Source organism: Argopecten irradians, chromosome 7 (assembly GCF_041381155.1).
Source record: "Argopecten irradians isolate NY chromosome 7, Ai_NY, whole genome shotgun sequence".
Lineage (NCBI taxonomy): Eukaryota > Metazoa > Mollusca > Bivalvia > Pectinida > Pectinidae > Argopecten > Argopecten irradians.
In genome coordinates this window covers 19593182-19615863 of record NC_091140.1, presented here as the reverse complement: position 1 = coordinate 19615863, position 22682 = coordinate 19593182, and the positions used below count along the sequence as shown (strand labels likewise).

The window sequence follows — 22682 nt, the reverse complement described above, 5'->3', positions numbered from 1 at the left end:
GATACATGGTCAAGAATGCTTCTCTATGAATCCAAAGTTCTGGTTATTAATTCAAGGGAAGTAACTTTTAGAAAGTGGTTGTGGAGGTTCAAGTAACTATAATATTAAATCCATTTAGAGACACTATTCCATTAAATACCTATCAGGTACAATTACTGCGATTAAAACTTTTTATCTATAACATTTAAAACAAGAATGTACACCTGTCAAGGTTATGAAAGCCTGGCTTTCACCACTGAACCTCGAGATCGATGATAGGCGATTCCCAAGCAAAGACAGTGTACAGTTTTTATTCTCCTGAAACTGACTCCTTTCCTGCAACAGTTGGGGTCTGATAGATGTTTTACTGGAATAGATCTTGTTTTAAAGTTTAGATTATAGACTAATTGTGTTGTTAGGGGATCAAGGAACTCCAAATGGCACCACTAAATCTTCCTTGTGTTCTACTCTCACATCCTTTACCGCTTTACTTAATCTTTCTGCTACATTTGTTATCTGTTAAGAGAGGAAAAACAAGGAGAAAATTATTATGGTATTGAGTATCTATTCTTTAATTTAGTAGTTTTATCTTCAATAATTTCAGGGACCTGTACCTCTCTCATTGGAAAAGTACTTTTTTCTTCCTCCGCCTGAAATAAGTATATTTTAGGTAAAATTTTAACCTAAAGTTTTGAACAATATTTTTTATTTGGTCCCAGATGAATCATACAAATATAAACCAATGTTATTTCACTCAATTTTTTATATATAATCAAAATGGATTCACAAGAGACTGAATATAATATTAAACTTTTTCTTACAATGACCGTCACAATCAATTAGAAAGCTTACCAATTGTATATCTCCAATGGACACAGCTGGCTGTGAAAGTGTTATTTGTGGTGTTGCTGTAGAGTTTGATAGTGAGTTCTTGTAGTTTCGGCCCTGCCTGATGTACCCAACTTCATATTCAGTCGACCACTGGAAACATTACAATGAAGAAATGCTCAATCATTACAAAAAGATGTAGTTTTATTTATAATCTTCCGGACGATAATTAGATCACTGAATGTGAATCCAAGTACATTCTAATACACACATTCTAAAATCATAAGAAGATTTCATTTGCAGAGAATAATGATCAACGTCAAGGTGTACATCTCCAGCACAATCGTCTTACATATTCAAACCTTCATCAATTTATCCTGTTCACTGTATTTCATCTGTTACATTCAGCATATTCCTCTAATAACATTATCAAATATAAGCACAGCTAGCAAAACAAATTTCCTCAACATATTTTAATTTTAGAGTATTATGCATTTTCCGTGCATAACATGGCAGTACAAATGCTACGAATTTAAAACATTCATGCATTGAACTGCAATAAGTTGGCCATTGGGATGAATGCAAACTGGGCAACTGCAAATTAACGACACATCGCTAATCAAATGCTTCATGTTAAATCTTCTGTTGTCAGGTTAAACGCTTACATCTAATTAGGGTTTTTGTATCCAAAATGAATAACCAATTTCATTACAGAACAGCCATATCAACAGGCATCTTCTATGATCATTTGAATGACAATTGTAACGTCACAATGATGCCATCAAAAATAGCAGAAGGCTGTTCATGCACTAATTAAAGCATTTAAAATGTAAATATTGAAGTATAAAGACACCATTGCTATCCAATTATGGTACAATATACTAATATAACAAACCTATATTGTTGTGATCTGTCATGGTATTCCTGGTTCTCCACTGTCTGTCCATCGATAGCACCAACATCTATCACATTTCTATATATAGAAAACACAATGGTATTATATTACATTATCAATATAGGTAAAGTTTAAATATATGGACAATAAACTAAACCTACAGAAATTATTTTGCCTAAGTTTTTAAACATTTCATTTCAAAGTATTTTATTGGTAATACAACAAATATAAACATATAATTATAATATAGATCATAAATATATTGTATTAGCAATTTTTAAACATTAATATTTCTTTTCTGGAATAAAAGTTTTGTACAGGATCTTCAGATTCATAGAAATAATAGTCATAGAGTTGGATGAAAAAAACATACTAAAGATGTACATGATAATTAAACTTATTAATATGACCTGGAGCCTGATATAAACACACTAGTATAGTATATATAGTGTATACCTCCAAATTTTATGTACCATTTTATCCAAAATCAAATATTGCAGGTAAAACCTTACCTGGCAGTGTTTTGGAGTATTCTATCTAGTGCTGATTGTTCATCTCCTTTCTGTGAGTGCTGTTGTACAATGGAGTTATAGCCATCACTGAAACCAAAGTACACTAATTTGTAGGTAACTTTTAACTTAATTTAGTAATTATATATATACATTGTATTATATGATATCAGGAATATCCAGTAAGTCTGGCAAAATTATTAAAAGCTCCGCAATTTTAAATTAGAATATGCAACACAACCAAGAAGGAAATTGCTATCCAACTTTATGTAAACAAGAGGCCCAAGAGGACTTGACAGTCACCTGAGTGCTGATACAGAAAGAGCATTGCAAAGTTGGTTCAAATCTGTAAAAAGTATTTATAAATTAGAATTAATTTTGAAGTTGAACCTTTGTATTAGATTTTTTATTTTTTGTTTTTCATTTTGATAGTTAGCGTATTATGTTACCAAACCTTATGCTTTAAATTCCAACTTGCTTTCCAACATTAAACAATAAAACCAAACTAAAAGTCAGTCAGTGTCAGTGATTTTCTAAATTTAACTTTTTAATATATGAAGATTATTTGGTTCCATCAAACCTGTGAATTCAGAATTCGATTTTTGAAATTTTGCGACCCTTCTGGCCCGCCTAGAAGATTTTTGAAATTTTTATTAAGCCATTTTGACACCACCCTCCCCCCTCCCCCCTTGGTCCCTGGGGGTTAGCCAGGACCAATATTGATATGGTTTTAAAATGCTATTTCAGGTTAATAATTCTAATCCAGTTTGACTAATTTCCTATTAAAACTAAGCAAATAATGTTAATAAATGTGTTTTTTCCATATAAACTATAGTACATTTGACTCCCTCCCCAGGGGAAAATCTGAGTTCCCAGGGCCATGAAATTCACATATTTTGTAAAGGGCCTTAATTAAGACCTTTCAATCTATGAAGAGTATTTGGTTCCATTGAATCTGTGAATTCAGCAGAAAGATTTTTGAAAATCTAGCCAATTTGACCCCTTTAAGCCCCGGCCCTCTGTCCCTGGGGGTCGGCCAGGACCAATATGGATATGACGTTAAAATGCTATCTCAGGTTAATAATTCTAACCCAGATTAGCTAATTTCCTATGAAAACTAAGCAAATAATGTTCAAAAATGTGGTATTTTTTCTATATATACAGTAGGAAATTTGACTCCCTCCCCAGGGGAAAATCCGAGATCCCAGCTGCAGGGCCATGAAATTCACAATTTTTGTAAAGGGCCTTAAGACCTTCCAATCTATGAAGAGTATTTGATTCTACCAGTTCCAAAATTTCAGAAGAAGATTTTTGAAATTTTAGCCTATTTGACCCCTTCTGGCCCCGCCCCTAAGGCGCCTGGGGGTCAGTCATGGAAAATTTGTTATTAAGATTCAATGGTCATTTCATAGGGATATATCAGACAACATTAGACTAATTTCCCCCATTATAGATGACCAAATAATGCTCAAAAATGTGCTTTCCCTATATAAACTATTGTAAACTTAACACCCTCCCCAGGGAGTAACCTGAGACCCCAGGGTCATATAATTCACAATTTTTGTAAAGGGCCTTGAGACTTTTCTATCTATGAAGAGTATTTGATTCTACCACATCTGTGAGTGGAGAAGAAGATTTTTGAAATTTTAGCCAATTTTACCCCTTTTGGTCTCTCCAAGAGCCCCCTGGGGTGTGGGGGTCATATAATTCACAATTTTGATTGGCCTTATGCCTTAGAAAGTTTGTGCAAAATTTCATTGAAATTGTCTCAGTGGTTTTGGAGTAGAAGTCGAAAATGTAAATTGTTTACGGACACCCGACGCACAAGGGACGACGACAGACAAAAGGCGATTAGAAAAGGTCACTTGAGACTTCGTCTCAGGTGACCAAATAAAAATCCAGACTCTTTTTTTCTGTTAATTTATCAGAAAACACATAATATTATCTTAACACCTTATCAGAAGTGCATCCAGCTACACTTGATTTGTATTTATACATACACATTGATGCCAGGATATACCATAAAATCATACTTGTTTATGGTAAAATGGGCTTGCAGGATCAATCAGTACTAACAACCATTCACAGATGAATTACATTGTACCAATGGTTTATATATATGTGACCAAACAAATTATCAAATTATGGGAAGATAATCAAGAATTATGATCATGATTCAGCTATAAAATATTTACAAATTGAACATCAGAATATATTAATATGATGATCAGTCTAGATTGACAGAAAAGGATAGTTACCCAATCTGTGTCTGTGGAGTTGAATTGTTGCTGACTGGATCTCCCAGTAGTCTAGAAGTTTCATTAGCATCTGAATTCTAAAAAGATATACAAAAAATACTGAACTAGTATATACGTACTAATTGTTAATTAAGTATCAAGGCTTTTTTTTAACAATATCAATTTTATCTATTCTAAATTTAGAAAAAAATAACACAAAGACATTGTTTCTTCAGAATGCTTAGAAAATAATGAATAATCATACACAAACAGATGAAAATGAGGTACATAACTCTTGTTTTTCCATGTATTTGAAATTGTATTTTATCCTGTTTGCTAATTTATAGATGGCCAAAGCTTATTGCTGTCTAGATTATATCACAACAAAATACAGAACAGCTAGATGTAAATATCAAATGGTTTAAATATAGTTATTAAAAAAATTGCCATTAAGCAGCCATTTCATTAACATGTAGCGGGATTGGACTGGGTCGATCATCGGTGACCAGGTAGCTCAGTCGGTAGAGCACTTGGCTAGTGTTCAGAGCGTCCCAGTTTCGAATCCCGATCTAGCCTATTCATTTTCTCCTCTCCTGTTACAGAATTGGCATCCAACTAAATACTCCATGGAAGATGTTTTAAGAGTCTTGGGTTGAGATTTAGAAGGAAATCTCAAGAAAAACAGGGGGAGTAGTTTAAAAGGAGCGGGTCGGTGTGGTTTGTACAGTGTTGAATACGGTCTCTGTCACTCAGCTGACAGAGCATGCTTCTTTGTTTAAGTCGGTAGAGCCGTACACTTCAGAGACCCAGGTTCGATTCCTGGTCAGTGTATTTTCCCTGTTCTTTTACATTAGTGCCCAACTAAATAACCCACGGTGGTGGTGTTTGGAAGGGTCTCGTTATGTCTTCAACGGCGAAGACTTCGGGAAAGGAAGGAGGAATGTAGCGGGATTGGACTGGGTTGATCATCAGTAGCTCAGACGGTAGAGCACTCAGCTAGGGTTTGGAGGGTCCTGGGTTCGAATCCCAGTCTGGCCGCTACATTTTCTCCTCTCCTATTACAAATACCAAAAAGTAGAGAAAAAAAGGTGATCCAAAGACAGAGCTTTTTCTCACTCCTTTGGGAATGGGGCACGTGGCTTTGAATTTGGGAAAATGTGCAACAAAGCCAAGATTTGTGAAAAATTATGAAATATGAAATAAAGCATAATAAATAAGACTTTTTATTTTCAATGTAGTTTATGTACTTTTCTGAAGCAAATTTACCAAATTAAAAGTCTTAGCCAACTAAGTTCATGCAATGTTTTTGGATAATCTTCAATAACCTTTGATTTTGGGAAATTTTAGAATTGAATTGGGAAAAAATAAAGGGGATTTGCCATGGGGAATGAGGCTGAAATTCGTTCACCCCCAATCAGGCTGAAAAAAAAGCCCTAAAAATGTCAAATAAAATTTCAATTTCAACAGGATTTTCAAATAACACAATGCTTTCAATAACACATTTTTTTTTTTAATTATGGGGGGGGGGAAGTTATCAATTGTTAAAATAAGTACTCAATCCGTTTTGAGAATCAAATTCTACCGGATACAATGCACCATGCGCTGCAGTAGTTTACCAAATGTTGGTCCATTTTGGCCGAGAAATTGATGAATCACCAGCTGTCAATCATCAATCTACTCATGACTTTAATTTGCATTTCGTCTTGTGTAATGCTACAATATTTGCTCCCACATTAAGTAACGCTACACGTGCATTTGCAGGCACCAGGCATGGTTATGTTACATCTGGCGCTCTGTTAATGGTCAACATTAGATTAACATACATCTATATGATAGATGATCTACAATTGTATCTGATTAAATACTGGTGCTAAAATTTAAAAAATTGCCTACAGCGAATAACACCCCAGGCTACTAGCATCCAGGTCATACCTGCTTTGGTTTCCCACACCTTTATAGAGGAACCCTGCAGAAGCGGAAAAGTTAGACGGAAGGCGATCTCTTTTCGTCTAGAACAGCTAGAGTTGATGTTCAGTCTTTATTGTTTATTTCAGAAACTTATGTTTAGAAGAGGATATCATAATTAATGTCATTAAAATTCGGTCGATTAGTGACATATCCTTTGCATTTACAGTATAAACAGATTGATAAGAGGTGTCGATGCTGTGGTACATTTGACATTTTGTATAACACATTGATTGTAACGTTACGCACAAAACAAATTATTGTAAGAGACTTCGTCCCCTCCCCCTGAAAACTGAGAATGCAGACGACAAAGAATTAATGATGACGTTTGTGACAAGTGCTCCAGTACAATAGAAGTTGCATTGACAAATTACCAGATAATCCTTCTCCTCGTCGTTGCTGAAACAACACCCCATTTCATCGGGAAAGTTTTTTCTCGAACGCTAACTTCAGAAGTAGTTTTTCCTCTTCCCACTTGAACGACCTTCACCTTCAATTGAACGGGCACATGACTTCTACAACGCAGTAAATACTAATAAATAAATCGATAGTTTTATTCTACACTAATCAAAACCGTTCTATTCAAATGAACACTTCATGAAAAAACAGATTTTGTAATATGGAAATTCAATTAAATGGGGGGTTGATATTATCCATCATTTCTAAACCCCTATTCTCTGCGGAGCTCAAATATGGCTGCGCCCTTGAGTCGAAAGCCTGGTAGCTGCATTTTAGGAATAATTAAACGTTTGAGGGGATTTCATTACTTAAGTTTCTGCAGTTACAGCAGTATACGACAATCAATCAACGACATACTCAGTACCGCGGAAGAAAATGGCGGACTTAAAGGAATATCGGTTGATGTAAAGATGTTTTAACTTTACCGTGATCTCTCGTTACGCGTTACCTCATTTGACCAGAAGAGTTGTCATATTGTTTTTATTCAAACGAATTGAATACAGGATATACATACGAATTCGTATTGTAACGTTATGCATTTTCAGAAATAAAAAAGCAACATAGAAATGCTTAGTGAAATTTTAATCAAAATAACTAGGAATTAGTAAGTTAAAATGTCAAGAGTCAAGAAGTTTTATTTAGAGTCGCATACATGAGGAACATAATAACATTAGCACTGTAACAAGTGCTATTCTTTCTTGCGACAAACATACCTGGTATGTAAAAATATCACAGTACAAACATAATATATATATATATATATAGACAGACAACAATTTAACCATAACAAGCATGCAATGGATACATAATATTTAGTTGGAAACAGCTATCACAGTTTAGCAGAAATAAGAAAATTTAATTTAAAGATAATAACTTAATAATTACACTTGTATGTCACACAAATGTTACACAAAATAGGTTAAGACACTAAAGTGTAATATACATAAATGCTACTATAGCAAAGTGTAAAAATTTACAGGATATACACTAACATAGTGTGAATTAAAAATATATATTGAAGTCATAGGTAGATTATTGTGATCAGTTTAACGTCCTATTAACAGCCAGGGTCATTTAAGGATGTGCCAGGTTTGTTGGTGGAGGAAAGCCGGAATACCCGGAGAAAAACCACCAACCAGCGGTCAGTACCTGGCAACTGCCCCACATGGGATTCGAACTCGCGACCCAGAGGTGGAGGGCATGTGGTAATATGTCGGTACATCTTAACCACTCGGCCACCGCGGCCCCCTAAAATAGGTTTAACAATAAGCTAAAATAAGGTTTATAAAAGTAAAGATCTTTGAAAAGGTTTGAATATCACGGGTTGTATGGTATAATTTCAAGCAGGTAGATTCCAAAGGGGAAACATTAACTCATCCAATATGGTGTGTGCAGATGGTACAGGAGCAGATCTGTGTATCCTAGGTGTGAAGCAGTCTGCGGAACAAATTGTAGTTTTCAGCTAGCTGACATTCATTTTGCAGACTGTTCCACACCTGAGAAGCAGCGAAACGAAAAGATCTCTTACCATAAGTGGAGGTGTTCACCCTTGGAATCTTTACCAGGTTGTCCTGTCTAAGATTATAAAAAACTTCTTTCTTCTCAACAAGGTTTTGTAAAACATGAGGAGAAAAATCATTTAAAATTTAAAAAACCTCATAGGCCTTATATGGTATGTAATTTAATTTTCTGATTTTAGCACGATCAGTAAACTTAATCTCTACATTGCTGATGTAATAGTTTAATTATGATACTATTTATTTTGTGTCCTACAGGGATGGGTTCTAGTTGTGTTAATCACTAACATGTTGGTGTAACAGTTTATGATACTATTTATTTTGTGTCCTACAGGGATTGGTTCTAGCTGTTTTAATCACTAACATGTTGGTGTAACAGTTAATGATACTATTTATTTTGTGTCCTACAGGGATATATAGGTTTTAGCTGTGTTAATCACTAACATGTTGGTTTAACAGTTTATGATACTATATATTTGGTGTCCTACAGGGATGGGTTCTAGCTGTGTTAATCACTAACATGTTGGTTTAACAGTTTATGATACTATTTATTTTGTGTCCTACAGGGATGGGTTCTAGCTGTGTTAATCACTAACATGTTGGTGTAACAGTTTATGATACCTATTTATTTTGTGTCCTACAGGGATGGGTTCTAGCTGTGTTAATCACTAACATGTTGGTTTAACAGTTTATGATACTATTTATTTTGTGTCCTACAGGGATGGGTTCTAGCTGTGTTAATCACTAACATGTTGGTTTAACAGTTTATGATACTATTTATTTTGTGTCCTACAGGGATGGGTTCTAGCTGTGTTAATCACTAACATGTTGGTTTAACAGTTTATGATACTATTTATTTTGTATCCTACAGGGATGGGTTCTAGCTGTGTTAATCACTAACATGTTGGTCCTACAGGGATGGGTTCTAGCTGTGTTAATCACTAACATGTTGGTTTAACAGTTTATGATACTATTTATTTTGTGTCCTACAGGGATGGGTTCTAGCTGTGTTAATCACTAACATGTTGGTTTAACAATTTATGATACTATTTATTTTGTGTCCTACAGGGATGGGTTCTAGCTGTGTTAATCACTAACATGTTGGTGTAACAGTTTATGATACTATTTATTTTGTTTCCTACAGGGATGGGTTCTAGCTGTGTTAATCACTAAAATGCTGGTTTAACAGTTTATGATACTATTTATTTGGTGTCCTACAGGGATGGGTTCTGGCTGTGTTAATCACTAACATGTTGGTGTAACAGTTTATGATACTATTTATTTTGTGTCCTACAGGGAGGGGTTATGGCTGTGTTAATCACTAACATGTTGGTGTAACAGTTTGTGATACTATTTATTTTGTGTCCTACAGGGATGGGTTCTGGCTGTGTTAATCACTAACATGTTGGTTTAACAGTTTATGATACTATTTATTTTGTGTCCTACAGGGATGGGTTCTAGCTGTGTTAATCACTAACATGCTGGTTTAACAGTTTATGATACTATTTATTTGGTGTCCTACAGGGATGAATTCTGGCTGTGTTAATCACTAACATGTTGGTGTAACAGTTTATGATACTATTTATTTTGTGTCCTACAGGGAAGGGTATCTGGCTGTGTTAATCACTAACATGTTGGTGTAACAGTTTATGATACTATTTATTTTGTGTCCTACAGGGATGGGTTCTGGCTGTGTTAATCACTAACATGTTGGTTTAACAGTTTATGATACTATTTATTTTGTGTCCTACAGGGATGGGTTCTAGCTGTGTTAATCACTAACATGTTGGCTTAACAGTTTATGATACTATTTATTTTGTATCCTACAGGGATGGGTTCTAGCTGTGTTAATTACTAACATGTTGGTTCAACAGTTTATGATACTATTTATTTTGTGTCCTACAGGGATGGGTTCTAGCTGTGTTAATCACTAACATGTTGGTTTAACAGTTTGTGATACTATTTATTTTGTGTCCTACAGGGATGGGTTCTAGCTGTGTTAATCACTAACATGTTGGTGTAACAGTTTATGATACTATTTATTTTGTGTCCTACAGGGATGGGTTCTAGCTGTGTTAATCACTAACATGCTGGTTTAACAGTTTATGATACTATTTATTTTGTGTCCTACAGGGATGGGTTCTGGCTGTGTTAATCACTAACATGTTGGTGTAACAGTTTATGATACTATTTATTTTGTGTCCTACAGGGATGGGTTCTGCTGTGTTAATCACTAACATGTTGGTTTAACAGTTTATGATACTATTTATTTTGTGCCTACAGGGATGGGTTCTAGCTGTGTTAATCACTAACATGTTGGTTTAACAGTTTATGATACTATTTATTTTGTGTCCTACAGGGATGGGTTCTAGCTGTGTTAATCACTAACATGTTGGTTTAACAGTTTATGATACTATTTATTTTGTGTCCTACAGGGATGGGTTCTAGCTGTGTTAATCACTAACATGCTGGTTTAACAGTTTATGATACTATTTATTTTGTGTCCTACAGGGATGGGTTCTAGCTGTGTTAATCACTAACATGTTGGTGTAACAGTTTATGATACTATTTATTTTGTGTCCTACAGGGATGGGTTCTAGCTGTGTTAATCACTAACATGTTGGTTTAACAGTTTATGATACTATTTATTTTGTGTCCTACAGGGATGGGTTCTAGCTGTGTTAATCACTAACATGTTGGTTTAACAGTTTATGATACTATTTATTTTGTGTCCTACAGGGATGGGTTCTAGCTGTGTTAATCACTAACATGTTGGTTTAACAGTTTATGATACTATTTATTTTGTGTCCTACAGGGATGGGTTCTAGCTGTGTTAATCACTAACATGTTGGTTTAACAGTTTATGATACTATTTATTTTGTGTCCTACAGGGATGGGTTCTAGCTGTGTTAATCACTAACATGTTGGTTTAACAGTTTATGATACTATTTATTTTGTGTCCTACAGGGATGGGTTCTAGCTGTGTTAATCACTAACATGTTGGTTTAACAGTTTATGATACTATTTATTTTGTGTCCTACAGGGATGGGTTCTAGCTGTGTTAATCAATAACATGTTGGTCCTACAGGGATGGGTTCTAGCTGTGTTAATCACTAACATGTTGGTTTAACAGTTTATGATACTATTTATTTTGTGTCCTACAGGGATGGGTTCTGGCTGTGTTAATCACTAACATGTTGGTTTAACAGTTTATGATACTATTTATTTTGTGTCCTACAGGGATGGGTTCTAGCTGTGTTAATCACTAACATGTTGGTTTAACAGTTTATGATACTATTTATTTTGTGTCCTACAGGGATGGGTTCTAGCTGTGTTAATCACTAACATGTTGGTGTAACAGTTTATGATACTATTTATTTTGTGTCCTACAGGGATGGGTTCTAGCTGTGTTAATCACTAACATGTTGGTGTAACAGTTTATGATACTATTTATTTTGTGTCCTACAGGGATGGGTTCTAGCTGTGTTAATCACTAACATGTTGGTTTAACAGTTTATGATACTATTTATTTTGTGTCCTACAGGGATGGGTTCTAGCTGTGTTAATCACTAACATGTTGGTTACAGTTTAATTTCACAGTTTATGATACTATTTATTTTGTATCCTACAGGGATGGGTTCTAGCTGTGTTAATCACTAACATGTTGGTTTAACAGTTTATGATACTATTTATTTTGTGTCCTACAGGGATGGGTTCTGGCTGTGTTAATCACTAACATGTTGGTTTAACAGTTTGTGATACTATTTATTTTGTGTCCTACAGGGATGGGTTCTAGCTGTGTTAATCACTAACATGTTGGTGTAACAGTTTATGATACTATTTATTTTGTGTCCTACAGGGATGGGTTCTAGCTGTGTTAATCACTAACATGCTGGTTTAACAGTTTATGATACTATTTATTTTGTGTCCTACAGGGATGGGTTCTGGCTGTGTTAATCACTAACATGTTGGTGTAACAGTTTATGATACTATTTATTTTGTGTCCTACAGGGATGGGTTCTGGCTGTGTTAATCACTAACATGTTGGTTTAACAGTTTATGATACTATTTATTTTGTGCCCTACAGGGATGGGTTCTAGCTGTGTTAATCACTAACATGTTGGTTTAACAGTTTATGATACTATTTATTTTGTGTCCTACAGCGAAGGGTTCTAGCTGTGTTAATCACTAACATGTTGGTGTAACAGTTTATGATACTATTTATTTTGTGCCCTACAGGGATGGGTTCTGGCTGTGTTAATCACTAACATGTTGGTTTAACAGTTTATGATACTATTTATTTTGTGCCCTACAGGGATGGGTTCTGGCTCGGTTAATCACTAACATGTTGGTGTAACAGTTTATGATACTATTTATTTTGTATCCTACAGGGATGGGTTCTAGCTGTGTTAATCACTAACATGTTGGTTTAACAGTTTATGATACTATTTATTTTGTGTCCTACAGCGATGGGTTCTAGCTGTGTTAATCACTAACGTGTTGGTTTAACAGTTTATGATACTATTTATTTTGTGTCCTACAGGGATGGGTTCTTGCTTACTCCAACAATGTTAGAGGTAAAGCACGACAAGACACTTATGGAACATTACGTCGTGGCTAACGTCTGACAGTCAGCAAAATAACGTCCAATAAAAAAACGGCTGACCAGTTGACCCTCATGTTATGGGAGTAGGTTCTTGCTGTGTCAATCTCTAACATTTTTGTTGTAATAGTTTATGATGATAGTGATTATACAATTTATTTATTTTGTGTCAAACAGGGATGGGTTCTTGCTGTACAGAAACATAAAAGTGTCACCTTCCTGCACCTGGCTGATGGATCAACATCTAAACACCTTCAGGTTGTAGTAGAAGGAGAAAATTCTGAAAAGTAAGCAATAAATTATACCTGATATGTAGTGTTGAGGTTTTAAATTCACAATTGATGATCGGTTTAGGACAACCTACTAATTATTGATTTCACAATTTGGTACCATTTACAGAAAGCTTTCCTATATTTGTATATTTATATATATACCCTTTTACTTTCTCTGAAGAATTTTAGAAAGATATGAACCAACAGTACAAAGTATTTGTTATTTAATTCAAATTGGTGTGCATCTAACATGTCTAAGACTTTTTAAAATGTGGTTTTGCACCAAAATACACATAATAAAGGGTTCAGAATAGTATGAAATAAGCATGAGTTATCTCCCATTTTAATAATCAATTACTTGTGTTGACTTCCATAATAGATAGTGTTTTGGAAAATCGCGATCGATCAATAATCATTCATTAAAATCAAGAATCAGTCCAACAATAATTATTTATACCTGTTTCTGGGAAATAGGAGTCTGACTTTATGAATATGATTATCAGTACAAATGTTAATTTAATCTCTTTAGTTTGAACTATTGGTGTTTTCAGAATAGCCAGATATGGTGAAAGTGTGAATGTATATGGGGACTTGATCAGAAGTCCTGGAAGCTCACAGAAATGGGAATTACTGGCAAAGGAAATAGACATTAAAGGCACATGTGATGCTGATGTATGTACACTGTTTTCTCATTTAAAAGGATAAAACATTTTTCAGTGTATTGATATGACAACCTGTTTCTGTTCGTTCTTATAATGCTCAACAAGTCACTTTGTAAATGAATTTTTGCATGTAAATACAACATTTAATTTATTTCAGAAAAATATCCACTTGTATTTGTTTAAACATATTAATGTATATATATGTAATAAGAAGTATGCTGAAGGTGTAAGACAACAGTTAATTATTGGCTTCTGGAATTACTCATTACATGCACAAATATTAAACATTCAATATACAATGACAACATAGAATGCTCTTGGTTTGATAATAGAGTTTAATGCACATTGCTATAGATAAAGTTTTGTTTCATTTATAACACAGTTTCCGATTGGCCCAGCAAAATCTAAACAACCTCTTGATACAACACGAGAGTTTTTGCACCTGCGACCTCGATCTAGAATTAACAGCTCAATATTTAGAGTGAGGAATGCAGCAGCAATGGCTATTCACAAATTCTTTCAGGTAAATAAATATTACTAAGTATTAAGTGTGTAAAGATGAGTATGCAAGTTAGGACTTTTCTTGTTTTGTGAGAAAAATAGAATATATGTATGTGTGAGTAGGTGCGTGTATTATATGTGATGTAAGTGGTATGAATGCTGTGTGATGCCTTTATTTATACCAACAGCTCAATTATGTTTATTTAATTAATTATGATCATTAATATTACTATAGGAAGATTTGAAAGGACCTTTGATAATGATGAGTGATTATGAAAATGAGGATGAGTTATATATGATGATGATGAATGATAATGATGATGAATGATAATGATGATATGAATGATTAGGATTATGAATGATAAGGATGATGAATGATAATGATGATGAGATGATAATAAAGATGATGAGGATGATGATGAATGATTACAGCATTGATGATGGGTGGCCATGATGATGAGGATGAGTGATGAAAATGATGAATTACGGTAAAAATTATGAGTAAATATAAATGATGAAAGGATTTGATTGGTGAACGTGATGATGAATGGCTATGACTTATGAGAATGATAATTTGAGTGTGTTAATGAGGATCAATTATGACTGATGAGGATGAACTTTTAAATGTGAATGAAAATCTGGTGAGAATGGTAATGATGATAAGAAATAATGTGCATGATTAGAAGGAATATGATAAGCTATATAATTTAAAAATAATTAATTAAACTGTTTTTGTCTGTATATATTACTGCTGTTGGAAAAAATAAAACAATTACAAAAAAAAAAGTATTAACAGATAATCAAATGCTTGGATCTGCAAAAAATTCAATGTCAAATTATTACATTGTATCTTAATATTATATTTATATTTACAAACTGCCTTGCAATGGTTGTTTAATTATATTGTACTTAAATTCCTTAAAGATGCTACACTTCTGACAAATAGTATTTACTCTATCAAAAGATAGAGAACACAAAAAAGTATTGTTTTTCAGTTACAGTACAAAAGGTGTTTTTTACACCATTACCACCATTAAAAATTTTGAGCTTTAGCCTTCTAAACTTCTGAAGATTAAAGTATTAAATAGAATAATTAATTGTGTTCCGAAAAACTATGCTCTGTTGGCGGCAGAGTATCTTTAAATTTAAGATGCCTCAAACCAGCATTCCATATTATAAGATGAGGTTTCTGATGGTTTTAGTGAACATTGCTAGTTTGATGTTAAAATTTCTGAACTTTGAAGTCCGGGTAGTAGAAATCTATTTCATATTGAATTAGTCTATTCAAGAATGTCACTTAGTTTGGGGTGGGGGGGGGGATAGAAAGTAATTTCATAAGTCGAATCTATTCAAGAATGTCACTTAGTTTGGGGTGGGGGGGGGAGGGGGATAGAAAGTAATTTCATAAGTCGAATCTATTCAAGAATGTCACTTAATTGCAATGACTTTTATAAGATCATCCATATTGGAAGTTATTATTCTATCTGTTAATTTTGTGCTTTTCTCTCTAATCTACCAGAAATCACGAAATTATTATTTATTGAACTGTGAAACACATGTTCATATCTCTGTTGGATAGATTACAAAGTTATAATCCTTCGATTAGATATGAGTAATTTTTTTCTCTTAAATTTACAGACAAATAATTTTATCCAAATTCACACCCCAATGTTGACATCCAATGATTGTGAAGGAGCTGGGGAAGTCTTTTCTGTACAGGTATATTGGAAATCTCATAAAATGCGACGCATTGATCGTATTTCTGACAGACTTGATTCAAATAACAAAGCATTAATTGCCCGAATGCCAGGGCATTGTACTATTCACTGACTCGATCCATGCCCTTGTTTCAGGCTAATAGCTTATAGCTATTAATGTTCTTTCCCCAGTGCGGACCTTTCTTAAGTTATGATTTAAACTAGAAATAACTGTTACATCAGGTTAATTTAAAAAGGATCTAGGACTTAATTACAGTAGGCAAAGATATGACCATTATTAATTTTTATTGCATTTTTCTGAGTTTTTGAACTTCGGATTTTATCTCTGATTTCAAAATAATTCACACCACATATAGAGATATAAATTCATGTCAATAACTCAGTTTTTCATAAAAGTTTTTAACCTTGGACATAAATATTCCTTTCTTATAAAGAAAGTTTGTTCTTTATTGAAGCCTGATAAAGAAGACATTGTGAAGAATACTGAAGACAATGGAAATCAAGGTGATGAAGAAGATGAAGAGAAAAGTAAACTCTTCTTCAGACGTCCTGTATTCCTAACAGTTTCTGGCCAACTACATCTTGAATCTTTCTTAGGGTAAATCTTTTATCTCTGAGAAGATTTTAGTTTATAATTTGTTAAATTTTGCAGGTGTTAACCTTCGCAATTTTCACAAATTACTGTTGTTGCCTGTGATATGGTATGTCATTCTTGATGTGATCTGCTTTTTGAGAAGATGATAAACCAAACCAAACTTATAGATGTTTTTGCCATTTGCAGCGCTTTTGGTAAGGTTTATAGCTTTGGCCCAACATTTCGAGCAGAAAGTTCTTCGAGTGGAAGGTTTCACCTGTCAGAGTTCTACATGGTGGAGGGAGAACTTGCCTTTGTAAATAACCTTGAAGATATACTGAAGGTTAGTAAGTAATTAACTGACCATTTTAATTAGATTGATTTGTGGATTTGATAAAAATGACTTCATAAAAGGGGGGGGAGGACTTATGGCCAAGTAGGTGCTTATTGCTGGTATAATATAATATACTCAGTCTGATAAGTCAAATTAAGTATGACTGTTTTGTTTGATTTATAAAGTTATATAGTCATTTAGATTTTAACAAAAATCTCAAAATATTGTAATTGCATGGCATAGTAGGTGGCATTGAAAGATAATATGAAATAAATGTTGGTTCTTTCAATTGAAAAATACAGGTCATGGAAGATCTTGTAAAATGTACCACCAGGGAAGTCTATGAAAATTCTGAAGAAGATGTGAAATTCGTCACTAAATATATAGGCAACAAACAATATTGTGTAAGTTGTATTCAGAATATTTCAAAGATAAGGAAATCAAAGTTATGTTGATCAGTTTGAAAGTGTTAAAAATAGTACCTACATGTTTATAAGCAACAACAAAATTGTTATGATATCCATCTTTTGTTAACTAAATAAAAATGTGCTTGAAATAGAGCATAGCCAATTTGTATTTAAAAGTCAACAAGGATGATTTAAAATAACTGTAGAAAGTGCTTGAATGCTTATTGATTTTTACAGTGGTTATTTCATGAAACATTTCATTGTATAGTCATGTTTATATATTTATTTAACTGTTTCCTAAAATCAGACAATTTCACCTTAATAATGCCATTAGTAAATGATATTGTATACAATGATCTTTTTTAAAATGGTTTCTGACTGTTTCAGGATAACATTATTTCAATGATGGACAAAGATTTTGTAAGGTAAACATATACATGTACAGTCTAAACTTGTTATCTCAAAACTGATTGACTCGAAATTCCTGTTGAGTCGAATTAATTTTGATGGCCTGTTTTATTTCATTTTTGTATATGTATTTTAAGATCGGATGACTCGAATTTCGATGATTCGAATCTGTGGTTGAGTCAAAGTCAATTCCTGGTCCCTAGAACGGATATTCAACGAAAAAAGTAGTCGCTATCTCGAATTTAATTTCAGTCAAACATTTCAAATTTTATATTTCAATTACGTACATATACAATGTATACAAACAATTTAAATTCACCCGTGGTTTGTCATAACGCTTGATTGGTTTACTTGGACATAACGCCATCGGTATACGCAGGCCTATAACATATAAGTTTGTTGTATGAACCACTGAAGTCAGTATACCACCTACGGGAAATCATGGTGCATGCCTTTTATCGTGACAATCATATTATCGTAATTCAAGATTTTTTTTATGTTTTTAATAAAATCCAAAAAACATCTGCAAAACTTCTAACCAAAATGATTTAATACAAACCTTATAAGTTGATAAATCACGACAGTATAGGACTGTAATAGGCATGTACCCGAATGTAATAGTCATAAGATAAAGACCGTTAAAAACCACGTTCTGATCATACCTAATGACATTATGTTTGAGTCGAATTCAGGATAAGTAGAATTATTTTGGTTGGTCCGTTGAATTTCAAGATAACAAGTTTCGACTGTACTTAAAAGTCTTACATTTTTTACTAAAGTGAAACTAAATATTGCGTTTTGGTAAATTTCTTCTTGGTTGGCTATGTCTATGTAAAATGTATAGTCTTATTAATAATAATTTAATATGTCAAATATATGCAGTTATCTCCCTTCTCCTTAACATCATACTTTTCTTTGTCGGTGCATATACAGCATCATTGACGTCAATACCTTTTTTCATTATTAAGAAATGGTTTATTTTTCAGATTATCCTACACGGATGCTATGGAAATACTTGAAAAGAAAAACAAAATATTTGAAAGAAAAGTAAAGGTAACTGCTCTGAATTTCAAACTGATTGAAAGTAATAATGTCCAGTAGGATTATTTTGAGCAACATATATGTATTAAATTTATCATACTTATATAATGGATACAAATTTAAATTATGTAATAATTTTTGATTAGGTACAAAGACTTTATATTTAAGTTCAACTGAAGATAACTACTAGGTACATGTACAATGTACAAGTCTAACTGAATGGTTTTATTACATATTGCCCCTATTACTTACATGTAGTCCTCACTTTAATGTGAGATGTTTAATTACCACAGTGGGGAGATGACTTATATAAAGAACACGAGAAGTTCCTGGTGAAGCACTGTGGCATGATTCCTGTGTTTCTCACAGACTTTCCAGCGTCCCTTAAGCCATTCTATGCCTACGAAAACAGTGATAATAAGACCGTAAGTCATACTAAAAAATAAGTCATAGGTACTGTATAGTATTGATACAAGTTATGTTATACTCTTACCATGTGTCGCAATTCCTGTAAACAAACTCTTTTTGTGACGACTTGACTCGGCGTTTTTATACCTGGGGATTTTATCACAATAATTTAATGGTTCTCGAAAATAGTTGGTTTACAGTTAATAGATATGTGATACTTAACTATGAAATACAAGTTACTGTTTAATCAATTGCATGTATTTTACTTAAAGATGCCCTACCACCGACAGGCATAAAGGAAACTTATCATTTGAACAATAATTGGTGTTTAATCATGTAAAAATATATCTAGTAAATACAAAATTAATAATAAAATTTATAATTGAAACAAAGAATAATATAAGATATCTTGTTTTGCTTTTAATGGTTGTATAATCAGTACTCTATATAGAGCATAGTGCCATTTTTTCAGACGCAATTAATTAATTAGAAAAAAAATTATCTTAGAGTACAATAAGAAACTCAAACTTTTCAATGGTGGTAATGATGAAAAGTAAGCAACTTTTGTAACTGAAGAAAAATACTGATTCGACTGCTCTTGTTTTTGATAGATAAAATGTCATTCGTCAGCGGCGTAGCATCTTTAAGTTGGTGTAATCTTATTTTAGTTTTTAAATAAATCTGAACGGATTATGACAATGATAAAGTTATAGTTACCACACAAAAGTAAATCAGTAATTTGATCTTTTTTTGCAATATTGCAACAAAATTTATTTCAATATACTGCTATCATAAAAAGTTTCTTCCACTGAACAATGAATCAGACTCCATAAACTTTTTATTACCATGGGTATACATTTTCAAACGAATAATAGAGATAGGTAAGAAAACTTTGAATTAAGGAAAGCTGATTATGTATCACTACAGGTGATCATTTTTGAGGTTGTGTATTTTACAAAAAATATTATTAATAAAGTGCTATAAAATTTTTAATAATAATAATTATTATCATCCATCTAACTCTATGCATGAAGTTGATCTGTAGTTTTAGAAATCTATCAACCAATACTTTACCCAGGCTGGTGCTGTTGACTTACTGGTGCCAGAAGTCGGGGAACTGTTTGGTGGCACTCTCAGGGAACACAGATATCACGAACTAGAACATAAACTGAAGGCTATTGGCCAAGAGGAACAACTTAGCTGGTGAGTATCGGGTTATTAGGATAGTATACTGTGTAGCATGGAATGTTTATAGAATCTTTCTTTCATGGTTTGCAGATTTTTGAGGAATATTGGTGATTATTTGCTAAAACATTCATACAGTACGTATACTTGCATATAATAGATCTAATTATGTTGCTTTTATGAATTAATATGGTTCCACACTAACCACAAAGGTTTTCTGCAAAATGAATATGCGTTTTTATTCTGTATACACGTGTGTTAAAGGAGAAATAATGAATTTCGTAAACTATATTATTTAGCTATAAAAAACACACAGAAAATGTTACTTACTTATGGTTTTGAAACAGTTGATTCATTGAAATTACTCCCTTGTAACTTGGTAGAGAAATTTCAGATCTCCGCAACACCATTCATGCCCTTTGTTATTTCTCTGAAATAAACACAACAAATCTAATACAGATATTTTTTATAAAGTCGATTACATATTAACAATTTATACATTATATAATGTACTTTTAAAGAGGCTGTGCCAATAAGCATCAAGCTTTAGGTGGAAAGTGAAAAAAATAAAAATTCAAAATATATACTTTAAAGTAACCCCCTTTTTTACTAGAAAAATAGGGTCATTTCTGTTTGTTATTCTTTCAATGTTGTATTTAATTCGTTCAAAAATTAAATATCACTGCTGGAAGCTTGTTGAGTATGCTTAAAATAAATAAATTATAAAAAAAAGTGAAATTTTAGGACCATTTGTCATTTAAAATAGCCCTAACAACACTATTTTTTCCTTGGCAACAGCTTATTATTGCTTATAGTTTTAATGCCTCCTCTTTCAAATAGAAATAATTATATTGTCACAATATGTGAATTGTGACATTACTTGACACCAAAATACAGTTAATTCCTTTCACCAAACCATACATATAATATATATAAGTGTAAATGGATTTGAGGAAAAACAGACATAGAGACAAAACAGTCTCAATAGCAAATATTGTGTCAACTGTAAATCTGCTTGATTAAATTAAAAATATGGTCACTTACTATAACCAGATAATATTAGAATAGTGAAGTGACCATGCCTATGATGAAACAGATAAGCCCTATTTAACGCAGATAATTATTACTTGACTTTTTGGGAATCTCGAATTTCATGATATATCTAATGAAAATTTCACAGACTTGAAGTTGGCAAGTTTTTAAAGGAAACATTCGTAGAATTAAGAGCTTGATGTGGTTTCGAATATTAAACGGGTATGATGGTTTCAAAATCTACACATCGAATTTGTTGAACTTTCATTTTCCTTCAATTGTTGTATTTGTAGGTACCTTGACTTAAGAAAATATGGCACAGTGCCCCATGGTGGATTTGGGATGGGATTTGAACGATACCTCCAGTTCATCCTTGGCGTGAAAAATATCAGGGATACAATACCATTTCCTAGGACTTCTTCGCATTGTAAAATGTGAATTAGATATGTACTTTAAGTTGTCAGAAGAAGTCCTTCAGTAGATGAAGATGAATATGAATAAATAATTATCATAATCAATGAAAAACTCCGACAGTGAATAAAAATAAACAAACTTTTCTGAGAAAATTGAGTTTGTTTGTTTTACAGAATGGATATAAACACCTTCAAAAAGACGAAGATAATAGTTTTTGAGGCCAATTGGTCTTCACGCACATGTTACAATCCTGTTGAAGTTTCTAACTCCATCGGACAAGATCGGGATGTCATGATAAACAATATTTAAAATCAACGTATACCGGGTAAATCAACAAATAGATAAAAGCAGTGTCAAAGGACAACAGTATTATGGACATAGTCTTTAGAACATTCACTTGAATTATCCCAATAATCAAATATTTCCAACACGTGATATGACATCAACCTAGACAGAAATAATATTGCCCGGTTGTTTGGTTACCCTGACTAAAGAAAGCTTAGGTATCAGATAATAGAAAGTGCAAGGAGGAGGAACAAAACAACACTTTTAAAACTTACCCTGTCTACACAGAATCAGGACTTTAGGTGGGTATTTCAACCATAGAGACGCCAGGATGGACATAGTTTAGAACTTGGAAGATTTTAGACAAGATAAACCTTTTTAATAGTGTTAATACGTGTAATCCTATAAGATAAAATGGAACAAGAGGACACAACAAGAAACCTTTATCG

The 22682-nt window shown here is 33.1% G+C and overlaps 2 protein-coding genes across 2 annotated transcripts in view; one reads left to right on the top strand and one right to left on the bottom strand.

Annotated features, from left to right (window-relative positions):
- LOC138327788 (ragulator complex protein LAMTOR1-like) overlaps nucleotides 1-6926 on the bottom strand; it is an 8299-nt gene extending 1373 nt beyond the window's left edge. Inside the window, 7 exon segments of the mRNA XM_069274171.1 lie at nucleotides 1-495; nucleotides 832-926; nucleotides 929-960; nucleotides 1703-1780; nucleotides 2215-2301; nucleotides 4470-4546; nucleotides 6788-6926. The exon segment at nucleotides 1-495 is cut by the window's left edge and continues 1373 nt beyond it. Of these exon segments, the coding sequence (XP_069130272.1) occupies nucleotides 403-495; nucleotides 832-926; nucleotides 929-960; nucleotides 1703-1780; nucleotides 2215-2301; nucleotides 4470-4546; nucleotides 6788-6829 (504 nt within the window). The 5' untranslated portion in view covers nucleotides 6830-6926 and the 3' untranslated portion in view covers nucleotides 1-402.
- A 166-nt stretch (nucleotides 6927-7092) lies between these two features.
- On the top strand, nucleotides 7093-22100 carry LOC138327787 (asparaginyl-tRNA synthetase-like). Its single transcript, XM_069274170.1, has 13 exons — nucleotides 7093-7276; nucleotides 13170-13279; nucleotides 13816-13936; nucleotides 14309-14449; nucleotides 16066-16146; nucleotides 16601-16743; nucleotides 16927-17062; nucleotides 17356-17457; nucleotides 17848-17885; nucleotides 18855-18921; nucleotides 19203-19334; nucleotides 20396-20520; nucleotides 21828-22100. The coding sequence occupies exons 1-13, from the start codon at nucleotides 7106-7108 to the stop codon at nucleotides 21970-21972; spliced, it is 1512 nt and encodes a 503-aa protein (XP_069130271.1). The 5' UTR covers nucleotides 7093-7105; the 3' UTR covers nucleotides 21973-22100.
- The last annotated feature ends 582 nt before the right edge of the window (nucleotides 22101-22682 follow it).

Coding starts and splice junctions, on each gene's coding strand:
- LOC138327787 (XM_069274170.1), top strand. CDS start 7,106: ATGGCTGCGCCCTTGAGTCGAAAGCCTGGTAGCTGCATTTTAGGAATA. Junction 16,147..16,600: donor GGGAAGTCTTTTCTGTACAG/GTATATTGGAAA, acceptor TCTTTATTGAAG/CCTGATAAAGAAGACATTGT. Junction 20,521..21,827: donor CAAGAGGAACAACTTAGCTG/GTGAGTATCGGG, acceptor TTGTATTTGTAG/GTACCTTGACTTAAGAAAAT.